At 43.4% G+C, this 27,654-nt stretch overlaps 1 protein-coding gene across 3 annotated transcripts; it reads left to right on the top strand.

Annotated features, from left to right (window-relative positions):
- Positions 1-10,635: 10,635 nt before the first annotated feature.
- Positions 10,636-26,073, top strand: KCNE3 (potassium voltage-gated channel subfamily E regulatory subunit 3). Of its 3 annotated transcripts, none has more exons than XM_020989577.2 (4): positions 10,636-11,291; positions 12,193-12,287; positions 18,798-18,853; positions 23,798-26,073. In XM_020989577.2, exon 4 carries the CDS (start codon positions 23,850-23,852, stop codon positions 24,156-24,158), a length of 309 nt encoding a protein of 102 aa, XP_020845236.1. In that variant the 5' UTR covers positions 10,636-11,291; positions 12,193-12,287; positions 18,798-18,853; positions 23,798-23,849; the 3' UTR covers positions 24,159-26,073. The 3 variants fall into 3 exon arrangements, with proteins under 3 accessions (XP_020845236.1, XP_020845234.1, XP_020845235.1); XM_020989575.2 differs by having other exon boundaries at positions 12,189-12,287; XM_020989576.2 differs by lacking the exon at positions 18,798-18,853 and having other exon boundaries at positions 12,189-12,287.
- The last annotated feature ends 1,581 nt before the right edge of the window (positions 26,074-27,654 follow it).

The raw sequence follows: 27,654 nt of genomic DNA, 5'->3' as shown, positions 1-27,654 counted from the left end.
CCTCCCATGACTCATTTTTCACCTCCTGGGAAGAGCTAGGCTGAAGTCTCCAATCCCAGTAGCTCCTTACTCAGGCGTCACTTGCAATGGACCAACTGTCCTTCTAGACCTAATTTCAACCCACACCCATCCCCCCCCTGCCCTTATCATGGTGCCTTAGCACCTGTACAAACATACCTTGAAGCATTTGATGGTATTCAGTTTTAATCTCAGCCTCCCCCTTCATAATGACAGTTCCCCCCTTTAGAATAACCCACATTTACATGTCTTCTGGCTTTCTTGCTGTTCCTCATATATACTCCCATCTCCCTTCTCAGTGCCTCTATACTGACTGACTCCCATTCCTAGAAAGTACTGCCTTCCCCTCTGCCTCTTATAATCACTTGTTTCCTTCCAAGCTCAGCTCAAGCCTCACTTTCTACACTGAGGTCTTTCCTGACTCCCTAGCTTCCAGTGCCTGCCCTAACTCAATGATCTTGTATTTTTGTGATTATTTTGTATATTCTTCTACATATATAGACATACATATGTGTGTGTATGTATACATCTTATCTTCCCCAGTGAAATGTAAACTCCTTGAGGCCAGGGACTTTCTTTTTTGTCTTTATATCTCCAGTGTCTAAAACAGTGCCAGACGTAAATTAGATGCTTAATAAAAGTGTGTTGATTGATTTAATCCCAGTTTTACAGAGGAAGAAACTGAGGTTCAGAAAAGGCAAGCAAACTAATAAACTGAAGGGCAGGGATTCATTCCCCAATATTTTGCTGACATTTTTTCCCCTATACTGTCCTTTCTCCCTGGTGACGAGGTTGGTTGCAAAGACTAGGTTGGTAGCAGATTCTTATTGCATTCCAATGTTAGTAAAAGGTTCCCATCTTTTGCCGTCCCTGGCTGAAGATCTGCCTCCCACACCACCGTATGACCACAAGTCCGTTCTGCCAATGGAATGAGATGGTAAGGATGGAGCAGGGGTGTGCTGGAAGCAGCTCAAACCACCTCTCCAGAGTCCATTGTTAAATTTTTAATGTGAGCATTTCTACCTCAGATTCAGCAAACTCTACAAACCAGGGCTCGATTTATTATTTTATTGTCTAGACTTTAGAAAGTGATGGAGAAAATGTTAATAATGCAGATTAAACTTAAAAGTGCCTTGCATATATTTTTTTTAGAGAGCTAGGTGTTAAATATTTACCAGCATACCCCTGGAGGAAAGACGACTAATCCTGCCACCCCCTTAAATACTCACCATTCCAGGATCCCTGTATCCTCCCCACCCTCTCAGTCTAATAGTACTTACTTAGGAAGAAAAATAGATTAAGATAGAAAAGTTCATCAATTTAAGACCTTAGAGACTTTTTAGTCCAATTCCTTTATTTTGCCCAATGAGGAAACAGAGGAACAGAAAGGCTAAGTGACTTGCCCAACATCCCACAGCTAATAAATAGCAGAGCCAAGATTTGAACTGAGGTCATGTGACTCTAAATCAAGTACACTTTCCACTGTACTGTGCCCCTTCTCAGCCAAACTCCTACAACAGCTTGGCTGAATTCTCTGCCTTGGGCTTCTCCTCTGCCTGTTCACTTCTCAACCTCCAACACTGCCCACTGTCCAAGATTACTAATGGACTTTTTTTCCCAATTTTGAATTCTCTTCCTCCAATCCTTCCTCCACCCACTGAGAAGGCGAAAAATATGATGCCAGTTATTCATATGAAGTCACACAAGCCATTTCCACATCAGCCATGGGAGAGGGGGCAGAGCAAGAAAAATAGTAAGAGAGAAAGAATCTATACTTGGAGTACATCTGGGTATCCTTTCTATTTCCACTTCTTTGCCACCACAAAAAGAACTGCTATAATTTGGGTCCTTTTCCTTTTTCTTTGATCTGTTTAAGATATAGACCTAGTAGTGGTAGGTCACAGGACATGCACAGTTTTATAGCATTTGGGGACATAGTTCCAAAATACTTTCCAGAATGTTTGGACTAGTTAACAATTCCACCAACAGTGCATTGGTGTACCTATTTTCGCAATCCTCTCTAGTAGTTGTCATTTTCCTTTTCACCTTAGCCAATTTGATGGCTGTGAGGTGGTACATCAGAGTTGTTTTAATTTGCATTTCTCTAATTCTTAGCCATTTAGAGGATTTTTTTTCCAAATAACTATTGATAGCTTTGATTTCTTCTTCTCAAAACTAACTGTTGATATCCTTTGACCATTTATCAATTGGAGAATGGCTCTTATTTTTATAAGTTTGGCTCAATTCCCTATATATTTGAGAAATGAGACCATTATCAGAAAAACTTGCTGTAAAATTTCCCCCCAGTTTCTTGTTTCCATTCTAATTTTGGCTGCACTGGTTTTGTTTGTGCAAAACCTTTTTAATTTAATGTAATCAAAATTAACCTCTTTACCTCCCAGAATATTCTCTGTCTCTTATTTGGTCATGAACTCTTCCCCTAACCATAGATCTGACAGGTAATTTTTTCCATGCTACCCTTATTTGCTCATGATATCACCCTTTATGTCTAAATCATGTACCCGTTTTGAGTTTTCCTTAGTATATGGTGTGAGATGTGGGCATATGCCTAGTTTCTGCCAGACTGCTTTCTAGTTTTCCCAGAAATTTTTGTCAAATAATGAGTTCTTGCCCCAATATCTGTGATCTTTGGGTTTACAAACACCAGGACACTATGCTCTAAATTGTGTATTATGTTCCTAGTCTATTCCATTGATCAACCACTCTCTTTCTTATCCAGTACTAAATTGTTTTGATGATTACCATTTTGCCAATAGGCTCTTTTTAAAAAATTTATTTCATGTTTAATTTATGAAGTAAAAGAAGCATTTCTATAACATAGTATAATTAAAAAAAAAAGATGATTACACATGAAACTGCAAATCTACTATCCATGACTTGCTATTCCTTTCAAACATACAACAAAATTAATACATAAATTTCTTTTTTCCTTTTTTTCTTCCCTCCCCACCCTCGTCCTAGAAATGGCTACCATTAGACGCAAATAGGTGTGTGTGTATATATGTGTATATATATATATATATATATATATATATATATATATATATGTGTGTGTGTGTGTGTGTGTGTGTATATATATATACACATATATATACATATATATAATATGTAAAATTATTCTATATATACTTCTGTTTATCCATTCTTTCTCTAGATATAGATAATGTTTTTCTCATATGTCCCTTATAGTTAATTTAGGTATTTATAATAAGCAAAATAACTTATTTGCTCAAATTCTTTCTTGAATCAATATTGCTGTTACTGTAATCAATGTTCTCTTGGTTCTGCTCATTTCACTCTTCATTATTTCATTCAAGTTTTTCCATGTTTTTCTAAAATCGTTGAGCTCAAGACTCACCATGGAAAATGCTATCCACATCCAGAGAAAGGACTATGGAGTCTGAATGCAGACTGAAGCATACTATTTGATCTCTTTTTTTCTTTTGTTGTTTTGTTTTGTTTCTTCTTTCTTGTGGTTCCTCCCATCAGTTCTAATACTTCTTTTCAACATGACTAATGTGAAAAAAAAAAATCTCATCTTCAGCAGAGGTGCTGAAGCCGTTCCTGGTTCCCTTCAATGCTAATGTCTTCCTTCTGAAATTAGCTCCAATTTATCCTGGATGTATCTTGTTTGTATATAGTTTTTTGTTTGTTGCTTCTCCCATGTATACCTTTCTTTGTATGAGGTGCTTAGTATATGATTTTTTTTGTTATCTTTACTTAAATAAATAAATAAAATCATTGAGCTCATATTTCCTATAGCACAGTAGTATTCCATCATAATTAGATGCCACAACTTGTTCAGCCATTTTTTTTATCAATAGGCTCTTTTTAAGAAAAAAAAATTTGTTTATGTCTTTTGTTATCACATCACCAACATTTCTCAACACGTCCCACTTTTTCCTCCCTTAAAGAACCATATCTTATAACAAAGAAGAAAAAGAGGAAGAAAAAAAAGACCCAGTTCAGCAAAACTAAACAACGTATAATATACACTTATACTTTGTTCCATACCCATAGTTCCCTGCCAGTGAGGTGGCTGAGTGGATAGAGCACAAGACTTGGAATCAGGAAGACATGAGTTCAAATCCCTTTTCAGACATTCAAAATCCCTTAACTTCTCTATCTGCCTAAATTTCCTTATCTGTAAAATGAAGATGATAATAATAGCACCTATGTCCTGGGGTTATTGTGAATATAAAATGAGATGAAAACCTGTAAGTGCCAGTTATTGTTACTACCTCTGGTAGGTGCCTTCTTATGTCAATGAACTCCTAATTGCCAAATCCAATAGCTTTTTAAAAAAATTACCTTAATTTTTTTCAATCTGTAACAATCCATTTTCTCTCCCTCCCACCTCACCCCACCCCACCCCCAATTGAAAAAGAAAGAGAAACAAAATCCGTGTTACAAAAATGTATAGCAAAGCAAAACTAATTTCCTGTTTGGTCATGTCCAAAATAAAGTCTCATTCTAAACTGAGTCCTTCACCTCTCTCTTGGGCAGCATGTTTCGTAATTAGTCCTCTGGAACCATGTTTGGTCACTGCATGAGAGTCCCCAAGTCATTCAGTCCAGTGGCTCCTTGTCAGACTTCATCCTTCTTGACTTCTCTGCAGTTTTCGTCAGTTCTGAATGTTCCCTCCACCCTCACCTTTCCAAACAGCTATCGCACCTGTCCTCCTCCAAGGCTGACAGCTCTTTCTCCATCTGTGATCATCTGTAATTGGCCATGTCCTAACCCCTGGGCATAGATGTATCCCAGAGAGCCCTGGGTTCTCTTACCTTCCCTTTCTATATCCTTTCTACTGGGAGTCACATCAACTCCCACACATTCAATTTTTGCAAATGACTGCCATCCCTAAACCCTTTCCTGAAGCCACAATAGGAATGTCCCCATACACATCTCAGACTCCACGTTTCCAAACTAAACTCCTCACTTCACCCCCACACTCACTCTGTCTCCATGCTTCCTTGTTTCTGTTGAAGGCAACACCCATCTTCCAGTAACCCAAGATCACGACAAAAACTGTCATCCTCTACTCTTCTCTTTTCTTCACCGGCCCCCGTATCCAGATGTCGGAGTTTTATTGATTCTACCTCCTTAACAATCCCATACCCATCCCCCTGTCTGCATTCACACAGCTACCACCCTTGGGCAGATCCCCTTTATTTCTTTCCTGGATAATTTTTAAAGCCTCATGACCAGTGTCCTAGCTCTTAGTATCTCTTCTTTCCAACCCTCAAACCTCCAATCAAAACTATCTCCTCCTTCCAGCATCACATAGCACTTAGTTCTTGTTTAACCCTCTCATAGTCTTTTCTGTTCTACAATTATTTAGCTAGTGTGAGCTTTAAAGTTTGTAAAGTGCTTTACTTATATCTCATTTGATCCTGACAATCTTCCTTCTGAGAGAAATTAAGCAGCTTGGCCAGCCTCACGTACCTAGCGTCTGAAGCATCATTGGAACTCAGGGCTTTCTAACTCCAAGTCCATGCTCTGGATACTATGCTACCAAGGCTGCCTGCTCCGTTGGTCATTCCACACACTTTCCCCCACCCCTCAACACCTCCAGACCGTAAGCTCTAGGAAGGCAGGGGCTGTGTCATATCTAAACTTGGGATCCTAACCTCTGAACCACGTAGCTATCTAATGTGGTTGTTGAATGAATGATGAAACACATTTGCAAACAGTCTTGAACTGTTTTGACATTTGTGCCTGTTTATAAATCATGCCTCCTCAATGTGATTCTAAGTTCCTTCAAAGACAGAAATTTGGTCTTCCCTCAGTGCCCCTACAGGAATCCCGTCTCCCCTTACCACATCTAGCACAGGGATGGCTACACAGGTGGTGTTCTATAAAGGCTTGCTGGACTGAGTTGAAATGTCCAATAGAAGACAGAAGAAGTCAGGAACTGGAAATGAAAAAAGGTTCATATTGAGCTCTTCAGGAAGCCAAATACTCAACCAGATTCATTACAAGAACTGAAGGACAGCTAGGTGGCACAGTGGATAGAGTACCAGTCCTGGAGTCAGGAGGGCCTGAGTTCAAATTCAGCCTCAGACACAAAACATTCACTAGCTGTGTGAGCCTGGGCAAGTCACTTAACCCCATTGCCTAGCCAAAAAGGAAAAAAAAAAAAAGAACTGAAGAAACATGGAAGGAAAAACCTAAAGGAAGGGCCAAAGGACCCTGGCTTTCTCAGCCCGAAGAAGAAAAGACTGAGTAATGATGGTAATGATCTCTCTGTCTATAAGGGACGAAAGAGACAGAGGAAGGAGGTGTTACTAGGTACACTGTAATAGTATACAAAAAAAAATTGGTTCGTTTGAATTAACCATGTCGTCTGCTTGGACTGGGGACTGCTTGAGAGTGACACCTGGGGACACCTAGCTCTCCTGAGAGGAGAGAACTGTTTCCCCTCAAGGCAAGGGACTCATTGAGGTCAGGAATTCATTATCCTCACTATTTCCACCTAGGAGGCGCTCAGCACAGGACTCTGCCCCACGCTTGCTCTGTTCATATCCCTGACTGGGTTTCTTTCTCTGCTGAGTTTCTCTTCTTGGACTTTGGTGATTAGGATCTCCAGCATGTTAGGTATTAGGAAAAAGGCCTTCCTCCACATTGGTCTATTTAAGCCTGTTCTTAATGACAATGAAAAAGGCATGTTCCTGAGTGAACCATGGAGGGATTGAAGGTTTAATCATTACCAGCACTGGACAATTTCTACACAGCTTCCCTCTCCTGCCTGCTTCTGGCTTCCTGACCCAGTCTCCCCAGGGCCCCCTGGATATCCCAGATGCCCCAGTCCCTGAAGCCAAGCCGAATGAGAGTGAGACTGACTTTTCAACCTCTAAAAAGTTATTCTGAGCAAGATCCTGACCTGGCTGACCCCCCCCCCCCACCTCCAGACAGGAGCATGGAAAATTATAGCAGGGAGCCATATCCAGATGGAACATAGAATGTCAGAGCCGGCAGGGACTTTGCTGATCATCTAATCCAACCAACTCATTGTTATGTAGATGGAGAAACTAGAACTTGCCCAAGGTCAAAGACTGAGACAAGTTAGGACTCAAGTCTTCTGACTTTTGTACCTCCACCTTGGCCTGGGATTCAGGTTTTGGGGCAACAGAAAGCATTTGAGTTAGATCTCCTCTTAATAGTATTTTATTTTTTCCAATTATATGTAAAGATAGTTTTCAACATTCACTTTTAAGATTTTGAACTCCAAATCTTTTCTTCTCTCCCCTTCCCCCTCCCCAAGATGGCATGCAATCTGATATAGGCTATACATGTACTAAACATTTATACATGTATCAAACATTTCCACATTAGTCATGTTGTGAAAGAAGAATCAGAACAAAAGGGGGAAAACTACGAGAAAAAAAAAAGTAAAAATACTATGTTTCAATCTGTATTCAGATTCCATAGTTCTTTCTCTGGATGTGGATAGCATTTTCCATCATGAGTTGTTTGGAATTGTCTTAGATCATTGCATTGAGAAGAGCTAAGTCTATCAAAGTTGATCATCTCATAATGTTGCTGTTATTGTATACCATGTTTTCTTGGATCTGCTCACTTCACTCAGCATCAGTTCATGTAAGTCTTTCCAGGTTTTTCTGAGGTCCACCTGCTCATCATTTCCTATGGAACAATAGTACTCCATTACATTCATATACTGCAACTTATTCAGCCATTCCTCAGTTGATGGGCATCTCCTCAGTTTCCAATTCTTTGTCACCACTATAAATATTTTTGCACATGTGGGTCCTTTTCCACTTTTTTATGATCTCTTTGGGATACAGACCTAGTAGTAGTATTGATGAATCAAAGAGTTTACACAGATTTATAGCCCTTTGGGCATAATTCCAAATTGCTCTCCAGAATGGTTGGATCAATTCATAACTCCAATGCTTTAGTGTTTCAATTTTCCCGCATCTTCTCCAACATTTATCATTTTCCTTTTTTGTCATAGTAGTCAATCTGCTAGGTGAGAGGTGATACCTCAGAGTTGTTTTAATTTGTATTTCTCTGATCAGTAATGATTTAGAGCCTTTTTTCATATGACTATAGATAACTTTAATTTCTTCATCTGAAAATTGGCTGTTCATATCCTTTGACCATTTATCAGTTGGGAAATGACTTGAATTCTTATAAATTTTTCTCAGTTCTCTATATAATTGAGAAATTGGGCCTTTATCAGAAATTGGTAGTAAATTGTTTTTACTACAGTAAAAATTGTTTCTCAGCTTTCTGCTTTCCTTCTAATCTTGGTTGCACTTGGCTTTGTTTGTGCAAATTTTAAAAAAATTTAATGTAATAAAAATTATCCATTTTGCTTTTCATAATATTCTCTATCTTTTGTTCGGTCACAAAGTCTTCCCTTCTCCATAGAACTGACAAGTAAACTATTCCTTGCTCTCCTAATTTGCTTATGGTATTTCCCTTTATGTCTAAATCATGTACCTGTTTTGACTTTATCAGGAAGGACTCTTGAATGAGGAAGATTGGCAGGTATTGGAGAGGGGTGAGCCTTTGGGAATCTGAAAAACCTAATATGATCTTGGGCTTCATTAAGGAAAGCATAGAGGGAGTTGCTGGCCACTTGGCAACCCATCAGCACATGTTAATTAAACTTTTTATCTTGCCAAAAAAAAAAGGCATAATATCCAGAACAAAGGAGGTAGATTTAAAACCAGTGGTCAGTGGAAAGAGTGATTTTGAGTCAAAGAGCCTAATTCTAAATTCAAACTTTGCAACTTACTAGTTGTGTGACATTGGATAAATTAATGTTGGAGTTAGACTAAATATTTGAGGTCCAGCCCCAAATCTTCCATCCTATGTTAATTCCACCGTCCACTGCCCTGATCAGAAAACATCTGGAGTATTGTGTGCTGCTCTGTTTTTGGTTTGGGTTTTTTTGTTGTTTTGTTTTGTTTTTTAAGGCAGTTGGGGTTAAGTGACTTGCCCAAGGTCACACAGCTAGTAAGTGTCAAGTGTTTGGTCTGAGGTCAGATTTGAACTCAGGTCTTCCTGAGTTCAGGGCCAGTACTCTATCCACTGCGCCGCCTAGCTGCCCTTGTGTGCTGCTTTGGGGACACATTTTGCCACATTTTAGGAAAGGCATTGACAAACTGGGAGTGTATCCAAAAGGGTGTGAATGAGATGGTGAGAAGACATGAGGCCACACCATAAAAGGATAGGAATGAGGATATTTATCCTTGAGAAGAGAAGATTTAGGGGAAACATGATAGTATTTGAAGTATTTGAAGACTGCCTTGGAGAAAAGAGATTAGACTTGTTTTGCTTGGCCCCAGAGGCTAGAAATAGGAACCCTGAGTGAAGGGTGCCAGGGCAGATTTCAGTTGGATGTAAGAAAGTTCCTCCTAAAGGTAATGGGCTGCCTTGGGAAGTAGTGGTGTCCTGCTAGTGAAGAGCTTCCAGAAGAGGCTGGAGGACTTGTCAGGGATTTTGTAGAGTGGAATCCTGACCAGCTGCTATGGGGAGGGGGTGGAAAGGAAGGGAACAAGCTTTTATTAAGTGCCTACTATGTGCCAGGCATGGTACTAAGCACTTTATATGTGTTGTCTCATTTGGTTCTCTCAACAACCCTGGGATTAACCCCATTGTTGAAGAAACTGAGGCAGAGGTTAAGTAATTTTTCCTGGAAGAGTTATGAGCTCAGGACTCTCCTAGACTTTCTCTACAATGTCCCAGAAACCTCTTCACCCTGGAAGCTTGCTCCACTCCTGTACTTCACAAAAGTACCCCTCTCCCCTGTTGACTCTCCATCTGATTAGCTGTTTCTTCCTGAACCTTCATTGAAGGTCCTGACCTGCTGGGGGGGGGGGTGGAATTAAGTCACCTGGTTGCCAATAAAAAAAAAACAACAACCCTGAATTAAGTTCTAATCCAGGCTCTGATGCAGATTTCCTAAAGGAACTTCTGAAAATAATTTCCCCTGTATTTATCTTCAGTTTCCTTATTTGTAAAATTGAAATAGATTATTTCATATAGAGATTATGATAGATAAATAGACAGAGATGGAGATAGATAGATAGATAGATAGATAGATAGATAGATAGATAGATAGATAGATAGATAGATAGATAGATGGATGGATGGATGGATGGATGGATGGATGGAAGGTTCCCTTCTAGCTCTTAAAGGCCACAATTTCTAACTCTGGGGAGTGTTCCCTACCCTCTCCCATCCTAACCCCAAACTGGCCTCCAGGTCACATGAGGTGGGAGGTGGCAGGGGAGGGAAGGAAGGGGAGGGCCAGGGATTCCTAACTCTACTGTTACCCTAGAAATGTCTAAGGAAGCTGAGGCCCAGATGAGAGGGTAAGAAGGGAGTTGATTGAGTGCTAAGCTTTCTGGCTCTGGCCAGAAAACAAGCCCAGCCCTGCACTTCCCCACCACCCACCCACCCTAACAAACCCATTGAAATGGGCGCTGGTTCTCTTTGAGATTGGCATAGGGAACCAGCGGGCATCTTGGAGGGAGGAGGGTGTGAGCAATGGGCTCAGCGGGATGGGACGGGGCGGGACGGGGCGAGACGGGGCGGGGCGGTCAAGAAACCAGAGGAGAAAAAAGACGTTCTGAAGAGTCTTGAGCGCAGAGCAGCTGTGGGTGAAGCTGGGGAACTCAGAGGATGCAGAGAAAATACCTAGAGGTGCTCTTGGAAAGAACTCTGAGGAAATTGCAGTGAAAGAGCCACGAGGGGCGCTCAGGAAGAAAGAAGGCTGGCTTAAAGAGATCGATCCCGGCCCAAGAGTTCTAGAGGAGACGCTTGCTGGGAGGAGATTGGGGATCCAATGCAGAGAGAGCCCCGAGGGCAATCACGGCGGCAGAGAACCCCAGCGTGGGGAGCGGATCGAGCGAGGAAATAGATAGCTGAGCGGAGATCTACCTATCAGAGACCCACCCCCCACCCCCCCAGCGATGGATCACACTGGAGAGACCCTGGAGGGCGATCACTTGGAGCTAACCCTGAGGAGTATGGCACGAGGAGAACTCTGAAGGCGATCACTGAGGGACAGGGACGCTTTCCTAACACTGGGGGACTTGGAGGGGGTGGAAGAGAGAATCTCGTGGAGAGCACTTACAAGGGCTTCGCGCGGGGTCGAACTTGGTTTGGGAAAGCGTGGGGTCCCCGAGGGCAGCGCTGGCACAGAGCACCTCTCGCTGAGCAGCAGCGAAGAAGGAGGAGGAAACAGGAGGCTGACCCACGTGGGCCGGGGGGCACAGGTAAGGCAGCAGTCTGAACGACCAGGGGCGTGAGCCTGGCTCCCGGACTCACAGTATGCGGCCACGCGACTCCTCTCCGAATTCTGGTCAGCTCCCGCAGGTGTGAGGTCAGGCGAGGTCAGGAGCTGGGGACCTAGGCACAGGCACACTGATGGGCGCAGAAACAGGGAAAACAGAGCGAGGTTGCTCTAGAGAAGCCTGTCCTGATTTCTGCCTCCCCCTTCCCTTTCTCTGTCCTCTACTGCAAGCACAGGCTGGAGGCTCGGGATGGTTTCCCCTCTCCTTGCTGTGGTAGAAGAGATCTGGGCTAGAAGCCAGGAGACCTAGGTTCCTCCACTAATTTGCTCTATGATCTTGAGTAAGTTACTCAAACCCGCTCTTCCTCTTTGAGGAGAAGGAGTGGGGGGGTGGGGAGAATAGGGGAAATAGGCATTTACATAGAGCCTACTATGTGCCGGGCATTATGCTAAGCCTTTTTACAAATACTGCTTCCTTTGCTCCTTGCAACGACCCCATGAGGAAGGTGTATATCCCCACTTTAGAGCTGAGGAAACTGAAGCAGCCGTTAAGTGGCTTGTTTGCCCACATCCAGTGTCAGACGCTAGCAGTGTAACCCAGGTCAAGTCATAGCCTCAGTTTCCTCAGTTGTAAAATGAGGATAAAAATAGTGCCTACCTCCCAGAGTTGTTGTGAGGATCAAATAAGATAATACTCGTTAAAAGCTTAGCACAGTGCCTGGCACATAGTAGGCACTATATAAAGACTTATTCCCTTCCCCCTTATTAGTTATATGACTAATAAGTGTCTGAGGCTGAATTTAAAATGTCTTCCTGTCTCCAGGCTCAATGTTCTATCCACCTAGCTACTCTTTGAATACCTTTCTCCTTCCTTCCCAAGACAGGAAAAAAAGGATTCCCAATTCTGCCTTGTTTCCTGGGAGGAAGAATGTGAAGAGAAAGCAGGTATTGAGTATCTACTAGGAGAAATCACAGAACGGTAAGTCACAGCTAGAAGGGACCTTAGAGCATATCTAGTCCCTACTTCTCCCCACATCCTCATTACACAAATGGAGAAACCGAGGCGCTAAAATGGAAAATGTCTTATCCCAGGTTACACAGCAAGCCAGTGACAATCAGGATTTAGAACCCAGGTTTCCTGACAGCCAGTCCAGGCCACTAACACTGTCTGCACTGGGATGTTTAAACTCATTAAATCACCAGCTAAATTCTTCAGCATCCCTGTCCTTTTGTCACACCCTTACCCCACCTCATAGGACTCCATCCAGTCTGAATGCCTTTGAAAGAGGAAAGAACTTTAAAAAAAAAAAGGGAGAGGGAGGTGTTGACTGACAGGAGCAAACACCTTGAGATTCTCTGGGCCTCTTTCACTTGGGCAGATATTTCTACTCCTCAAAGCTCTTTCCCAATACCTCCTCTTGTTTGATTTTCACCACAGCCCCCTACATTACTGCCTCTCTTAAGTTAACAAGTCATTTAATGTCTCAGAGCCTCAGTTTTCTCAAGAAGGGAGGCTGATAAGAACTTGGGCTCAGTGTCATTGAATGACTTGCCCAAGGTCACAAACTCATTAAGTGGCACAGCTAAGTCTTAAACCCAGATCTTTTGACTCAAAGTCCAGCTCAGAACTCTTTCCACTACACACCTTGCTGTTCCTCAAAATTAACTGTCCCCATTTTACAGGTAAGGAAATTGTGTTAGAGGGGGACCATAGTGCCTGAGAGTTGGAAGGCCCACAGGGGTTTCCAGTCCAAACCCCTAGATTAACAAGACAAGTCACTCAGCTGCCCCTTGAAGTGCTTTGCCTAAAGTCCTACACACACACACACACACACACACACACACACACACACACACGCACCCCAAGTCACTTGGCAGAACTAAGGTTAGGACCCAAGTTTTCTGACTTTAAGACCCTTTCCACTGAACCAGGTTACATGAGGAATATGACTATATGACAATATAAAGAATATGAAGAGGAAAACAGATGCTGTCACTTGGGGAGGATAGAGTCCGAGGCCCTTTCTTGATTGGGAAGGAAAGGGGGAAAAAAGATTGAAGGGAGCTCAGGACAGAAGATGAAAATGTGGAAATTAACCTGAGAAAGGAGAAAACATGGTACGAAAGGAAGACCATAGGCTCTCTGTTAAAGAGTGGCTTGAGGTAGATGGGTGAGTGTGCCTGCCCAACCCCCAGTCCTTAGGCACACACTAGAGGGTGTTACTAGTAACTTGGACCCAGAATGTTTACCTTTTGCATTAAATGTCTGAAGCACATTATTACCCTGCTGAGCCCCAAAAGCCACTTAAAAATTCACTTCCTGGGATTAACCCTACCCTCTGAGCAGCTCTTTACCTTTTTTTCGGATATCTCACTAACTTTTCCTGATATCCATCAACCAATCAGCAAGCAATTATTAAACACCTACTCTGAGCCAGGCATGTAGAGCACTGGACAAAGACCAAAACAGCTTGCTGTCAAGGAAAACACACACACACACACACACACACACACACATACACACACCCCTATACATATATAATGTGTGTGTGCGTGCCTTATATATTTAAACACTTTGTTGTTCAGCCATATCTGACTCTTCATGACCCCATTTGGGATTTTCTTGGCAGAGATACCAGAGTGGTTTGCCATTTCCTTCACCAGCTCATTTTACAGACAAGGAAACAGAGGCAAACAGGGTTAAGTGACTTGCCCAGTGTCTGAGGCTGGATTTGAACTGGGGTCTTCCTGACTCTTGGCCTGGTATTCTATTCACTGTGCCACCTAGTTGCCCCAATTTTTGAACAAACATGTATGCATACACATTTGTGTATATAAACATATACACACATATTTATTTATACACGTTTGTGTGTAACTGGACCTGGAATTCCATTGGCATAGGGAACTCCCAGGCGAGGAAACTCCCTCTACCAATGTAGATAGGCATCTTCTTTATAATGTATAGGCCTAGGAAATTTCCTAGGGAACTAAGAGGTTAAGGCTTTTGCCCAGGGTCACACAAGCAGTATGTCAAAGGCAGGACTTGCACCCAGGGCTTCCTGACTCTAAAGTCAACTTTTTTTTCTTTTTTCTTTTTGAATTCAATTTTATTTTATTTTCAGTTCCAGATGTTTTCCCTCTCCCACCTATTGAGAAATCAAGAAATATAAAACCATGAAATTGTGTAAAGCAAATTTCTGCACTATCCATTTTTTTTTAAATGAAAGAAAGAGAAAAAAGTATGCTCCAATCAAATTATAAGTCCATCAGTTCTCTTTCTGGAGGTGGATTGCATTTTTCATCATGAGCCCCTTTGGAACTGTGGTGGGTCATTGTAATTAATGATCAGGATCACTAAGTCTTTCACAGTTGATTATCTTTACAATATTGCTGTTCCTGTATAAATTGTTCTCCTGGTTCTGTTCACATCACTTTGCATCAATTCATATAAATCTTCCCCAGTTTTTCTGAAACCTTCTCCATCATTTCTTATGGCACAATAGTATCCCATTGAAATCTTATACCACAACTTGTCCAGCCATTCTCCAGTCAATAGGCATTCCTTCAGTTTCCAATTCTTTGCCACCACAAAAAGAGCTGCTATAAATATTTGTATGTATACGTTCTTTTTCTTTTTCTTTGATCTCTTTGGGGGTACATATACCTAACAGCAGAATCACTAGATTAAAAGAATGTACAGTTTAGTAACTTTGGGGGCATAGTTCCGAATTGCCCACCAACCCTGCATTAGTGCACCTATTTTCCCACATTCCCCTCCAGTATTTGCCATTTTCCTTTTCTATCACCTCAGTCAATTTGATGGCTGTGAGGTGGTACCTCAAAATTGTTTTAATTTTAATTTCTCTGATTATTAATGACAGAGCAATTTTTCATATGACGATTGAGAACTTTGATTTTTTTTCCTCTGAAACTGTGAGTTCATATGCTTTGACCATTTATCAATTGGGGAATGGCTCTTATTCTTATAAATTTGGCTCTGTTCCCTATATATTTGAGAAATCAGATTTTTATCAGAGAAACTTCCTGCAAGGATTTTCCCCCAATTTCCTACTTTTATTCTAATTTTAGCTGCACTGCTTTTGTTTGTGTAAAAAAAATTTCCACTTTATATAATCAAAATTATTTTACTTCCTATAACCTTTTCTATCTTTTAAGGTCAACTTTCTTCTTTTTTTTTAGGCAAGGGGGGTTAAGTGACTTGCCCAGGGTCACACAGCTAATAAGTGACCAGTGTTTGGTCTGAGGCAGAATTTGAACTCAGGTCCTCCTGACTTCAGGGCTGGTGCTCTATCCACTGTGCCACCTAGCTGCCCCTCAACTTTTTATTTACTATTTCACCACTACAATCTGGCTCCTACCTCTAAAATTAGATACTATATAGTACAGTTACCACTGCCCAATCTACCAGTAACTACTTACATTGATTAAGTACAAACGGATTAAATGGTGAGTTCTGTGGAGCCTCCAAATGACCTGGAGTTTTCTCCCTTTCCATGCCTTTTCTCTAAGCATGAATTGCCTTCCTTCCCCCTGTTTCCCTGTTGAATTCCTTCTAGTCCTTTAAACCTCAGCTCATGAGCTACCTCCTCCAGGAAGCCTTCTCTGTCCTCCCTAGTTAGTGATGACCTTTCTCTTTCTTGGATCTCTTCGCACCTCCCCAACATGCTTATCCTGCATAATGCTTTACCTATGTTTATGTTTGATTCCATAGGACAGACTGAGCTCCATTAGGACAGAGATTTCACCTTATTAAAACTTCCGCCTCCCTAGCCCATAGGCTGCTTGGTTGTCTTCCTACCTCAAATCTCTTCCCAATCTAGTCCATCCTCCACTCAGCTCCCAGATTGCTCTTCTAAAATGGAGGTCTGACTATGTCACCTCCCCTATTCAGTAAATTCCAGTGGCTCCCTATTACCTCCAGAATAAAAAATGAAATCCTCTGTTTGGCTTTTAAAGCTCTTCAAAACCTGGCCCTTCTACCTTTCCAGTCTTCTTATAATTTTGTTGTCGAGTCATTTCAATCATGTCCAACTCCTAGTTACCCTATTTAAGTGAAGTGGTTTGCCATTTCCTTTTTACAGATTCATTTTACAGATGAGAAACTGAGGCAAACAGGGTTCATTTTACAGATGAGGAAACTGAGGCAAATAGGGTTCAGTGACTTGCCTAGGATCACATAGCTAGTAGTGTCTGTGGGTTGAGTTTGAACTCAGGTCTTCCTGACTCCAGGCCCAGTGCTCTATCCACTGTGCCACCTAGCTTCCTTCATACTTTTACCCTCCTCCACACACATTCTTAGATCCAATGACACTGACCTCTTTGCTTTTCCTTACACCAGGCACTCCATACTGTCTCCCTCCTTGTCTTTGCCTCCTCGTTTCCCTAGTTTCCTTCGAGTTTTAGCTAAAATCCCACCTCCTGCAAGAAGCCTTTCCTAGTCCTCCTTAATCTTAGTCCATTCCCTTTAAGATTACTCCCTGTGTACTCAGTATAGTCCTCGTTTGTACTAAGTTGCTTGCATATTGCCCCCCACCCGTTAGACTATAAGCTCCTTGAGGGCAGGGACTGTATTTTGCCTTTTTTGTATCCCTGGTGTTTGGCACAGTTCCTGGCACATAGTAGGTGCTTAATAAATGCTAGTTGCCTGCTAGCCCAATGCTTTGTACACAGTAAGTACATAGTAAGTGTCTGATTGAATGGGTTCAGACAGTTTATTTGGTAGGCACTCAAACAGAGAGGAAGGAGAAGCAGAGGGGGATATAGTGGAAAGAACCCAGGACTTGGAAGTCAGAAGACCTCAGTTTGGTATTGACTTGTTGGGTGACCCTAGGCATATTCCTTCCCCTGGCTGGCCCTCACTTTCCCCATTTGTAAAAGGAGGGGTCTGGATTAGATATGATCCTAGGATGAGATAGAACTGGATTAGATCTTGAAAGCTGTTGAGGCTTTGGATATAGTGTCAGGAGAGGGAAAGACACCCCCCCCGAAGTCACTCCGGGAATGGGGCACTTTGTGAGCAAAGCAACTACAGTGACCGTGGGATGTTTAGGGGATGGTGAATAGGGGTGTAGCAATAGGGAGGAAGGGAAAGGGAGAAGTGTTGGTTCCTTCATGTTAGATCAAGACTGGAAAGAAGCCACAGAAAAGGGAAGTAGCAATGGGGTGAGAGGCCTTGTGGAGGATCACAGGGCTCCTTCCTTCCTGACACTGGACGAAGTTGTTGTTGGGCCCCCAGCAGTGGGGCAGGGCAGCAAATCCCTGATGCTGCACAGAGAGCTGTGGGGCTGGACACACAGTGCGTGTGGCCCTGCCTTTAAATAGGACACCCCAAATCAATGACCTCTTCCAAGAAGACTTTCCAGACTAATTCTGTGAGGCTCCATAGTTTTTCTCCCTGGAGTCTGGCTGTCATAGGAATCCTCTTTAGAAGGCTTGGTAATTCTTTCCACCTTCATGCTTATTATATGTCTCCTTCAGGTTAGGGCAGAAACTGACTCCCCAAGATGGGGAGTGGGGCTCCTCAAGGACCATGTGTTCCCCCTCCAACCCTCAGATTCTCTGAGGGTAGAGGTTATCTCCCTGTTCATACAGGGGTTTCCTGAAGGCAAAATCTGTGTCTTTCTCCAAGACAGCAGGGAGAGGAAGGTCCCTATCAGCAAGAGAGTGTGAAAGAAAAGGAACCTGTCTTTAGAGAGGTAGCCTTCGCTGCCCAGCTGAACTGTGCAGTGAGTAGAGTGCTTCACCGGAGTCAGCAAGGTCTGAGTTCAACGCCTGCCTCAGATACTTCCTAGCTATGTAACCCCGGGAGTCACTTTACCTGTCTCAGCCTCAGTTTCCTCATTTGCAAAAGGGAGCTACTAATAGTGCTGACTTCACAGGGTGGTTGTGAAGCTCAAATGAGATGGGGCAACTAGGTGGCACAGTGGATAGAGCGCCGGCCCTGAGTTCAAATTCAACCTTAGACACTTGACACTAGCTGTCTGACCCTAGGCGGGTCACTTAATTGCCTTACCAAAAAAAAAAAATCAAATGAGATAACGTGTAAAGTACTATACAAATGCTAGCTATTGCTACTGCAGTATCATTGAGGTTGGGTTCTCAGTGTACACCCTCCCCCTGCCACCACCACAGTTCTTTATTCTTTCTGTCATTCAATAACGAAGTCAGGTTCTGTCATTTTAACCTCTACTAATTGGGGGTCACAAACACGCCTGTCTGGCTGAATAGAGAGGTTCTAACATCTCAGAGCTGGTGGGGGGGGGAGAGAGGGAGAGAGAGGGAGAGAGAGGGAGAGAGAGACAGAGAGAGAGAGAGAGAGAGAGAGAGAGAGAGAGAGAGAGAGAGAGAGAGAGAGAGAGAGAGAGAGCCCACAGGTATGAAAACAGGGCCCAGAACCAGTCTGAAGTGACTGAGCTGGAGTTGGGTTTCATAGACAGATCATCTAGACTACCCTTTTGTTTTACAGAGGAAGAAACTGAGGCCCAGCACAGGGAAGGGACTTGCTCAAGGCCACCAAAACTTGTAAGTATCCTATAGGGCACTTTAACATAATAATAGCTAGCACTGATACAGCCTTTAAGGCCTGCAAAAATCTCCATGTGTTAACTCATTTGATTCTCACTAGGACCCTGGGAGGTAAGTGCTCTTATTATCCTCATTTCACAGATGAGAAAACCAAGGCAAATAGAAATTAAATGACATATCCAGGGTTACACAGCTATTAAGTGTCTGAGGTGGGATTCCAACTGAGGTCTTCCAAACTCCCAACATCTATACTTTATCTTATACCACCTAGTTGCCTCCCCTTCGACCTAGATCTCCTCATATGGAGGCCGGTGCTCTTTGCATTCTGATACCCTGCTACCTGGGCCTGGGGTGGAAGGGAACTTTAGAGATACCTCCCCAGGACTCTTCACAGAGCCCCCATCCCTCCTCAGTCTTCATCCCTCTGTTTGCCCCATGGCCTGATCTTCTCTGGACTTTCCTTCAGCATTCTTCTCTCCTTCTGCCCACCTCTGTTCCTGTTTAGGTCAGGCCTTTCTAGAACCCAGTTCTTCCAAGTACCATTCCTTGAAGACTACACTCAGCCCTCATACCTCCTCCACAGCCTCTCACAGTCTTAGAACACATAGAACTACAGAACAGGGGTCATCCCTTGCCCTAGGGCATAGAACATGAAAGCAGACAGAATGTTTCTGGACCCCAGAAGGTCAGAGCTGGGAGAGACCTTAGAGCACAGAATGGCAGAACTAGGAGGGACCCTAGAACACAGAATGTCAGAGCTGAGAGGGACCTTAGATCATAGAATATCAGAGCTGGAACAGAGCTTAGAACACAAAATGTCTGATCTGGAAAGGCCCTTAGAACACAGAACATTAGGAGTTGAAGAGAATATAGAACAATGAATTCAGAGCTGAGAGGGCTCTTCAGATCTAATACAAACTCTCATTTTACCAAGAAGGGAATTGAGGCGACAAGATTTGTATGGAGGACTCCTGAACTTCTAGCTCAAAGGTCTTCCAGTTGCTTCTCTCCCCTTCCTCACAAGGTCCATGGTCTCTTGTTGCCATTACAATTTTATTCCTCTTATTCTTCTTAAAGACTTGTTCTTGACTTCATGAGTTCCCCATGAAACCACAAATACCCCCAGAAAATTGGATTGCCTTTTAAAGTGTTATCTCATTTGATCCTCACAACAACCTGGGGAGGTGGGTACTATTATTATCCCCACTTTACAGTTGAGGAAACTGAGGCAGACAGATTAAGTCACTTGCCCTGGGTCACACAGCTAGTAAGTGTCTGAGATTGGATTTGAATCCGGGTCTTCCTAATTCCAGAAACAGCACTCTAGCTACTGCACCACCCAGCAGCCTCCAGAGAAGAGAAATCTAAGGAATAGGGTCTGGGAAGGGTTTCTAAAGAGTCAAGGGGAGTGAGAGGGTGCCAGATATATACTGCTTTGTTTTTAATAGTTCATTTCTGGGACCTGTCTAGGTTCTTCCAGCACCAAATTGATTCAGCCGAGCCCATGTAAGGAAGTAGGGTAGCAGAAATGGCAAAGCCCATAGCCTGGGGCAACTGTGACCCAGTCAAGGCTCTGACACTTGGTGTGTGACCTTGGACAAAGTCCTCTCCCCTCCCTAGCCCTTAGCTTCCCCAACTACAAAATGAGGGAATTCATCTGAATGACTTCTGAGGTCCTTTCCAGCCCTGAAATTCTGTGATTCTAGCAAAGCCCTGGAGGTGCTGACATTCTGTGTTGTAATAAGGTCTTTTCCATCCCTAGCATCTTTGATTTTATGAAATCCTCTGCTATACCAGCCTGGGTTTGAGGCTATGGTCTGTGTTTTGGTGTTTTGGGTTCCCACCCCCATCATTTTTCTGTCTTTTCCCTCTCCACCCTCCCTCCTCTCTCCCTGCTAGGCTTTATAAATACTAGCTACTATTATTAGGAGACTGAGACTCAGAAAAGGGAAGTGAATTGTAAATTTGCACAGCTAGTTAAATGTGGAATCTGGAACTCAAACTCTGGTCTCGTGGTTCCAAATCAAGCACACTCAGCTTAGCTCCTATCTTTTCTTCCTGCAGCCCAGCCAAAGTGGTATACCAACTATAGGGTGCCGACTTTGAAGGACTATGTCAGTTGTGATTGAAGGAGGAAATAATCTAGTCTGGCATCTGATAGGACCCTATAATGTGGCCCTAATTGGGTTGCTCCCAACTTCGTACTTGGAAGCAGGGGATGTGAAGGAAGGGTTCATCAGTATTTATGGAAGATGAGGACAGTTTTGACCTGTAGCTTTGCTAGAGAATATGCCTTTGGCTTAATACATTTGGGATTATGTGGCTTCAGCTAATCAGTAGCACTAACACTCCAGAGTAGAAGGCTCCCCCATCTTTCCTTCCTACCTAAATGACAGCCAGGAGGTTATAAGAATATAGTCTGTGGAGGCACCCTTGGCAGGTGGGGAAGGAGCCGCCTATGGCTCCTGCCGCTGGGGACTCCCTAATCTTAGAAAAAGCCCCTGCTCTTAGGAGACTTCCTGGTCTGAGGGGGAGACAAGGGCTATGTTCCCTTGGACTTGGGGAACTGCTGGTTGGAAAGGGAAGACAGGACATGCCAGGGTCCTGAGAACTCTGACACAGATTATTGTTGTTTAGTCATTATCTGTCCTGTCCAACTCTTTGTGACCCCATGTGGGGTTTTCTTGGCAAAGATACTGGGGTGCTTTGCCATTCCCTTCTCTAGCTCATTTTATAGATGAGGAAACTGAAGCAAACAGGGTTAAGTGACTTGCCCAGGGTCACATAGCTCGTAAGTGTCTAAGGACAGATTTGAACTCACCAAGAATAGTCTTCCTGACTCCAGGCTAGCTCTCTATCCACTGTGCCACCTAGCTACCCATTCTAGCACAGTTATACCCAAGTGAAGAGAGAAGGGCTCAGAACTGATTACCAGGGATGCAGTCTTTCTTACCCTGTAACAGCACCTAACAAGGTCTCAGGCAGCTTACTGCACAACCTGAGGCTGAAGACTTTTCCCAGGGACACACTCAGCTCTGGGAGAGGATGGCAGACATACTCTGGAACCAGGATCTCTGGCACCCCAATATTTTGCCACAAAGAGGGTCCCCCTAGCTTTTTTTGGCTTTCAAGTACCATTCCTTGAAGACTACACTCAGCCCTCATACCTCCTCCACAGCCTCTCAAAGTCATAGAACACAAAGAACCGAAGACAAGGGTCATCCCTTGCCCTAGAACATAGAACATGAAAGCAGACAGAATGCTTCTGGACCACAGAAGGTCAGAGCTGGGAGGGATCTTAGAGCATAGAATAGCAGAACCAGGAGGGACCCTAGAACACAGAATGTCAGAGCTGAGAGGGACCTTAGATCATAGAATATCAGAGCTGGAACAGAGCTTGGAACAGAAATGAGGAAACTGAGGCCCATACAGGAAGAAAGTTTTGCCCAAGGTCACACAAACCTCAGACTGACCAAAGTCTAGAAACTAATATTAATCCTTTTTGAAATACTATATTCCCCTCAATTTAAAAAGTTGTAAATATTGTACATTGTAAATGTTAACCAGAATTAAGAATATGCCATAATCAATACCTTGCCCCTAATCAATCTGTCAATCAGTCTTTTTTTAATTCCCCCAGGGTGGCCAGCCCCTTTCTTGGCTACCTCGGAGAAGACGGAGTAAAAAGAGACACAGATACTAATTCGGGGCAGTTTCCAGTACTTTGCTGGGTCTCAGAGAAGACTCACATAACTGAAACAGAATACACTAGGTACAATACTGTGGGGTTCAGACTCTAGCAAGGGTTCTTAACCTGGAATGGTTGAATTTGTTTGAAAAAATATTCTTATACCCACATTTCAATAGAATTGATTTCCTTTGGGACTACACAGGATTCTATGTATTTTATTTTAGCTTTTTAAAGCATGGTGATGCAGAGAAGGGGTCCATAGAATTTATCAGACTGCTCAAGGTATCTGGACAGAGACGTCAACAAGCATTTTATTAAGTGCTTACTGTATCCCCATGGGACACTTTGAACTAAGTGTATCACACACATCCCTAACTCAGTTTGTCCAAGACAGAACTCATTATCTTTCCCCCAAAAGCCACCAGACCTCAGAACTTCCCTATTTCTGTCTAGGAAACTACCCTAGTTTACCATGGAAAGTCAACCCCCCCCCCCAATCCCAAGAGCCAGCACAGTCAACAAGTCAAGTCAATAAGCATTGATAAAGAGTTTTCCAGTGCCAGGCTTTTGCTAAACACTGGAAATACAAGCAGATAGATAGTCTCTGCCCTCAAGATGTTTGCATTCTAAGGGGGGGAAAGCCACTTATAAAAAGAAACAGAAAATTGGAGCGGTTTGAGGAGGGTGAAAGTAGGTAATTTCAAGGTCCTTGTAGAGGCCAAAGTGGATCCCAAAGAGGAATGAAGGAGGGAACATGGCTGGTCTGGGCAAGTTCCTTAAAATGGAGGTTCTCAGAGAAACAAAACAAAGTTAACAACTTCCAACCTGGGGGCTGTAGAAGGCGATGAAAGGAGAGAGCTCTGTGGGTTAGAAAGGCTTCCTGGAAGAGGTGGGACTGAATTTGGACCTTTAAGGAAGGGGGAAGGGAACGAATGTTTATCAGTACCTACTATGTGCCAGGCACTCTACTAAGCACTTTACCTATATTATCTCATTTGATCCTCACTACAACCCTGGGAGGTAGGTGCTATTATTATCTCCATTTTACAGTTGGAGAAACTGAGGTGGACAAAAGTTAAGTGACTTGCTCAGGGTCACACAGCTAGGAAGTATCTGAGGCTAGAACTGAATTCTGTTCTTCCTGATGACAAGTCCAGTGCTCTATTCACTGAGCCACCCAGGTAAGGTTAGGTATGGTTTCAAATAAAGAAGAGAAAGAAATCTCTCTCTCTCTCTCTCTCTCTCATCAGTTGGTGAGCTCAGCATCCTCTTCCTACCCTGCTGCTGAGGCCTCCTAGGACCATGGAGACTCCCAATGGGACAGAGCCTTGGTATGAGAGCCTGCAGGCCGTTCTGAGAGCCCTGAATGCCACACTACACAGGAGCCTTCCTTGTCGGCCGGGACCAGGCCCAGGACCCCTGCTGGGTAACCAGACCCAAGCTCCCCAGACTGGCCGAGATGACCATTCCTACATGTACATCCTCTTTGTCATGTTTCTCTTTGCTGCCACAGTCGGCAGCCTCATCCTGGGCTACACACGCTCCCGCAAGGTGGACAAGCGCAGCGATCCCTATCATGTCTACATCAAGAATCGAGTGTCAATGATCTGATGCTGTGGGGATGGCAAGGAGGTGGACCCAGGCCCGCTGAGACTGGCTAAGTCCTGAGGCCCCAGCTGGCAAGTGGGATGCCAACGTTCCAGCCGTTCAGATTCTGAGGTTGAATCTGGCTGTACCAAAGATCATCCTAGGATTTAGAGCTAGGTCTACAACAGCTCCAACCCCCTCACTTTACGGATTGTGGAAACTGAAGCCCAGAGAGGGAAAGTGGTTTACCTTAGATCACACAAGTGACTCAGTCCCTCAGTGCTCCCATGTGTAATTCAGTTCACCAAACACTTACTGCTCTGTTCACAGTGCTGTGGTAAGACACAGCAAAGAATACAACGCAGTCCGTGTTGCCTTGTACCTTATACTCTGGTGAAAGAGACATGTGCACAGATAATCATAATACAAAGTAGAATATGCTAAGGACCATAATGAAAGTACAGACACAGGGCTGGATGGGCAGAGGTGCTCAAAAGGAGAGAACATTTCTCACTAGGTGGTGATCAACGTTGACATCTGGGTGGAGGAGGGGTGGGGGGTGGAGGACCAGGGAAGACTTCCTGGAAGAAGAGGCAGCATTTGAAATGTGTGTGTGTGTGTGTGTGTGTGTGTGTGTGTGTGTGTGTGTTTGTGTGTGTGTATCAGGCAAAGCAATCATAGAAAGTGACGTCTGGCCCACAAAAGGAAGCCATGCCATGATGCTGCAGCATAGGAGACTCAGGAAAACCAGTTGAAAGACCTGATAGCAGTCTACTCTGGGAGTCAACTGCTGCGATCAAGCATTTTCCTAGCAACAATGAGCAAAAAGGAGTGTATGAAAGAGAGTGATCTCGAGGGCAGCCAAATCTTCACTGGGAAGCCCAGAGTATGATTGAGATGAATTGTGGACATAAGAGATAGAAACAAGGCTGAGGAATTTGGGGATCTCTCCCAGCAGTGGCTGCCTTAGGCTCTGGGGTCAGCATTTCCTCATTGTGAGTTAATGTTCATTCCTTGTTAACTTCCGTGAGTTTCACAGCTCAAAGTTTGGATACCATCTGGATGTCCCAGGAAGATAGGGGTGCCTGATTAGCTCTATTTGTCTGTATCTGGGTAGCAAAAGTGAGCCAGGGGCATGGCACATACTGTTCTAATGACAATAAATGACCTCTGCTGATTTAGCTGGTCCTAAGAATGTCAGTCTGAAGCTCTCCCTCTCCTTCATGATTAAAGATTAATTTAAAGGAAGAGCCTGGCATTTGTAGAGGATTTCAAAACAGAGCTATTGAGAGAGGTGAAGGAAGTTCAGGTAAAGGGAACAGTTGGTAAGCAGGGCACAGAAAAGGGAAAGGATGAAACTTTGGTTCACCCCATCTGGTTAAGACGTAGAGTATATGACGGGGAGCAGTACAAGAAAGCACTGATAAGATAGGTCAGACTTCAAGGCTCAAAAGACTTTGAATGCCACAGTAAAGAGTCTGAACTTTGCCCTGTGGGCTATTTGGAGCTACAGGAGAGAGATGGGTTCTTAAAAGCTGTACTTTGGGAAGATGAGCATCAGGGTGTGAAAGAAGAGAAGGACAATAGACAATCATATACCTCACTCCAGAGTTTTAGAAATCCCAGCATGGGCCTCAAGAGCAAGTAGCTGAGATAACCAGTAGGCACACTGAGCCAGATGCCTTGGCCACCACCTCCACTGTTCCATCCTCGGGAATGGAAAGGGCATGTTCCTACCCACCAGGCTTCCAGATGTCGCCTTTGACCATCCAGCAAGAAATCGGTCAGAAGGATAGGGGACTGATGCCTGGGGGATGGACTGAGTCAATGGAAAAGAGAAGATCGGGGGGCACAAGGGGAGGCAGAGAGGAGAGAGTCAGTGGACTGGGCTCCTGGAATATCTTCTTCCATTGAAAATAATAACAATCCCTCAAGTCTGTGTAATGCTTCATTCTTTTCAAATCTATTTTCATGCGCCTTATCACTGGATCCATAGAAACTCCCTGCAAGTAAGTAGTGCGCAGGGGGTTATTCATCCTATTTGATAGATAGACAAACTAAGTCAAAGTGAGTACCCAAGATATTTTCCCAAGAATATACTAGGATTAGAATGTGGGTCACCTGACTCCTCGGTAGAGTTTAGGCTGCATAAATAGAAGCCCAGTTTCATGCTCAAGGAGGTAGTAGTTTCATTGTCTTCTGTCCAGCTCAAGACCCCATTCTGATGTATTGTTTTCAGTTTCAGGCCACCTTTAAGGACATTGGCAAACTGGAGCATATGCAGAGAAGGGTGACCATGGAAAAGGAGTCAGAGACTGTACCTTTTGAGTATTGGTGGAAGAAACCAGGGATGGTTCTGCAAGAAGCAATGTGCTATGGAAAATAAAGCACAAAATCTGGAGTTGGCAAGACCTGGGTTCAAATCCTGCCTCTGATACCCACTTAGCTGTGTGACATCTCTCCTCAGTTTTTAAAATCTTGATTTTTCTTATCTGTAAAATAGGGAATCATCACTGGGTTGTCATAAAACTCAAGTGAGATGTCTGTACAGCACCTTACAAATTTTAAAACACTATATATGGTGTCTAAAAAAATCTTAATGCAATTGAGGTTTTAAATTACACTAAGATATTTTAGGACACCCCGTATAAATGTGAGTTCACAGGATCATAGAGTGAAGGTTGGCAGGAACTTTGAACAGCATCTAGTCCAAGCCCCTCATGTTGTAGATGAAGAACTGAGACTCAGAAATAGCAAGTAATTATATTCAGCCTAGAGAAGAGTTAGGGGAACATGATAACTGTCTTCAGTGCTTAACACTGTCTTATACATACAAGGCACTTGAGACATGCTTTCTGATTTGACTTCGGGTATTTGAGAAATTATCACAGGGCAGGGGAAGCAATCCTGTTCTATACAGTCCCAGAGAGCAGAACTTGGGGCTGTTGGGAGGAGAGCTACAGGGAGAGAAATTTCTACTCCCGGGCAAGTGGAGCTGCTAGACCACCACCACCCACACACCTTCAGCTCCTGTCACTCCCCATACACCGGCATGCATGTGTAGCTACATATTCAGAAAGTTGCCAGTTCACATTTTCATAGCATTTTAAGGCTTGCAAAGCACTTTCCTCATAATATCCCAATGAGGGAGTGAAACTGCTTACTAAGCCCATTTTGCAGAAGTTAAATGACCTCACCCAAGATCACATGCCTAATAAATGGCGGAACTGGAATTCAAAGCTTAAAGATTTCTTGAAGCTAAGTCTAGTGTTCCTATGCTTTGTTCAATGATAAGATTTAGAGCTAGCAGGGACCTTAAAATCATCTAATTCAACCCCCTCATTTCACTGATGAGGAAACTGATGCCCAGAGAATAATAATAGCTAGCAGTTATGTAGCACTTTACCTATGTTAACTCATTTTATCTTCACTACCACCCTGGAAGGTAGCTGCTATTATTATCCCCATTGTACAGTTGAAGAAACTGAGGCATACAGAAGTGAAATGATTTGCCCAAGCT

This window comes from Phascolarctos cinereus, unplaced genomic scaffold (assembly GCF_003287225.1).
Source record: "Phascolarctos cinereus isolate Bilbo 61053 unplaced genomic scaffold, phaCin_HiC Scaffold_726;HRSCAF=1367, whole genome shotgun sequence".
NCBI classification, from domain to species: domain Eukaryota; kingdom Metazoa; phylum Chordata; class Mammalia; order Diprotodontia; family Phascolarctidae; genus Phascolarctos; species Phascolarctos cinereus.
This window is presented reverse-complemented; position numbering and strand designations above follow the sequence as displayed.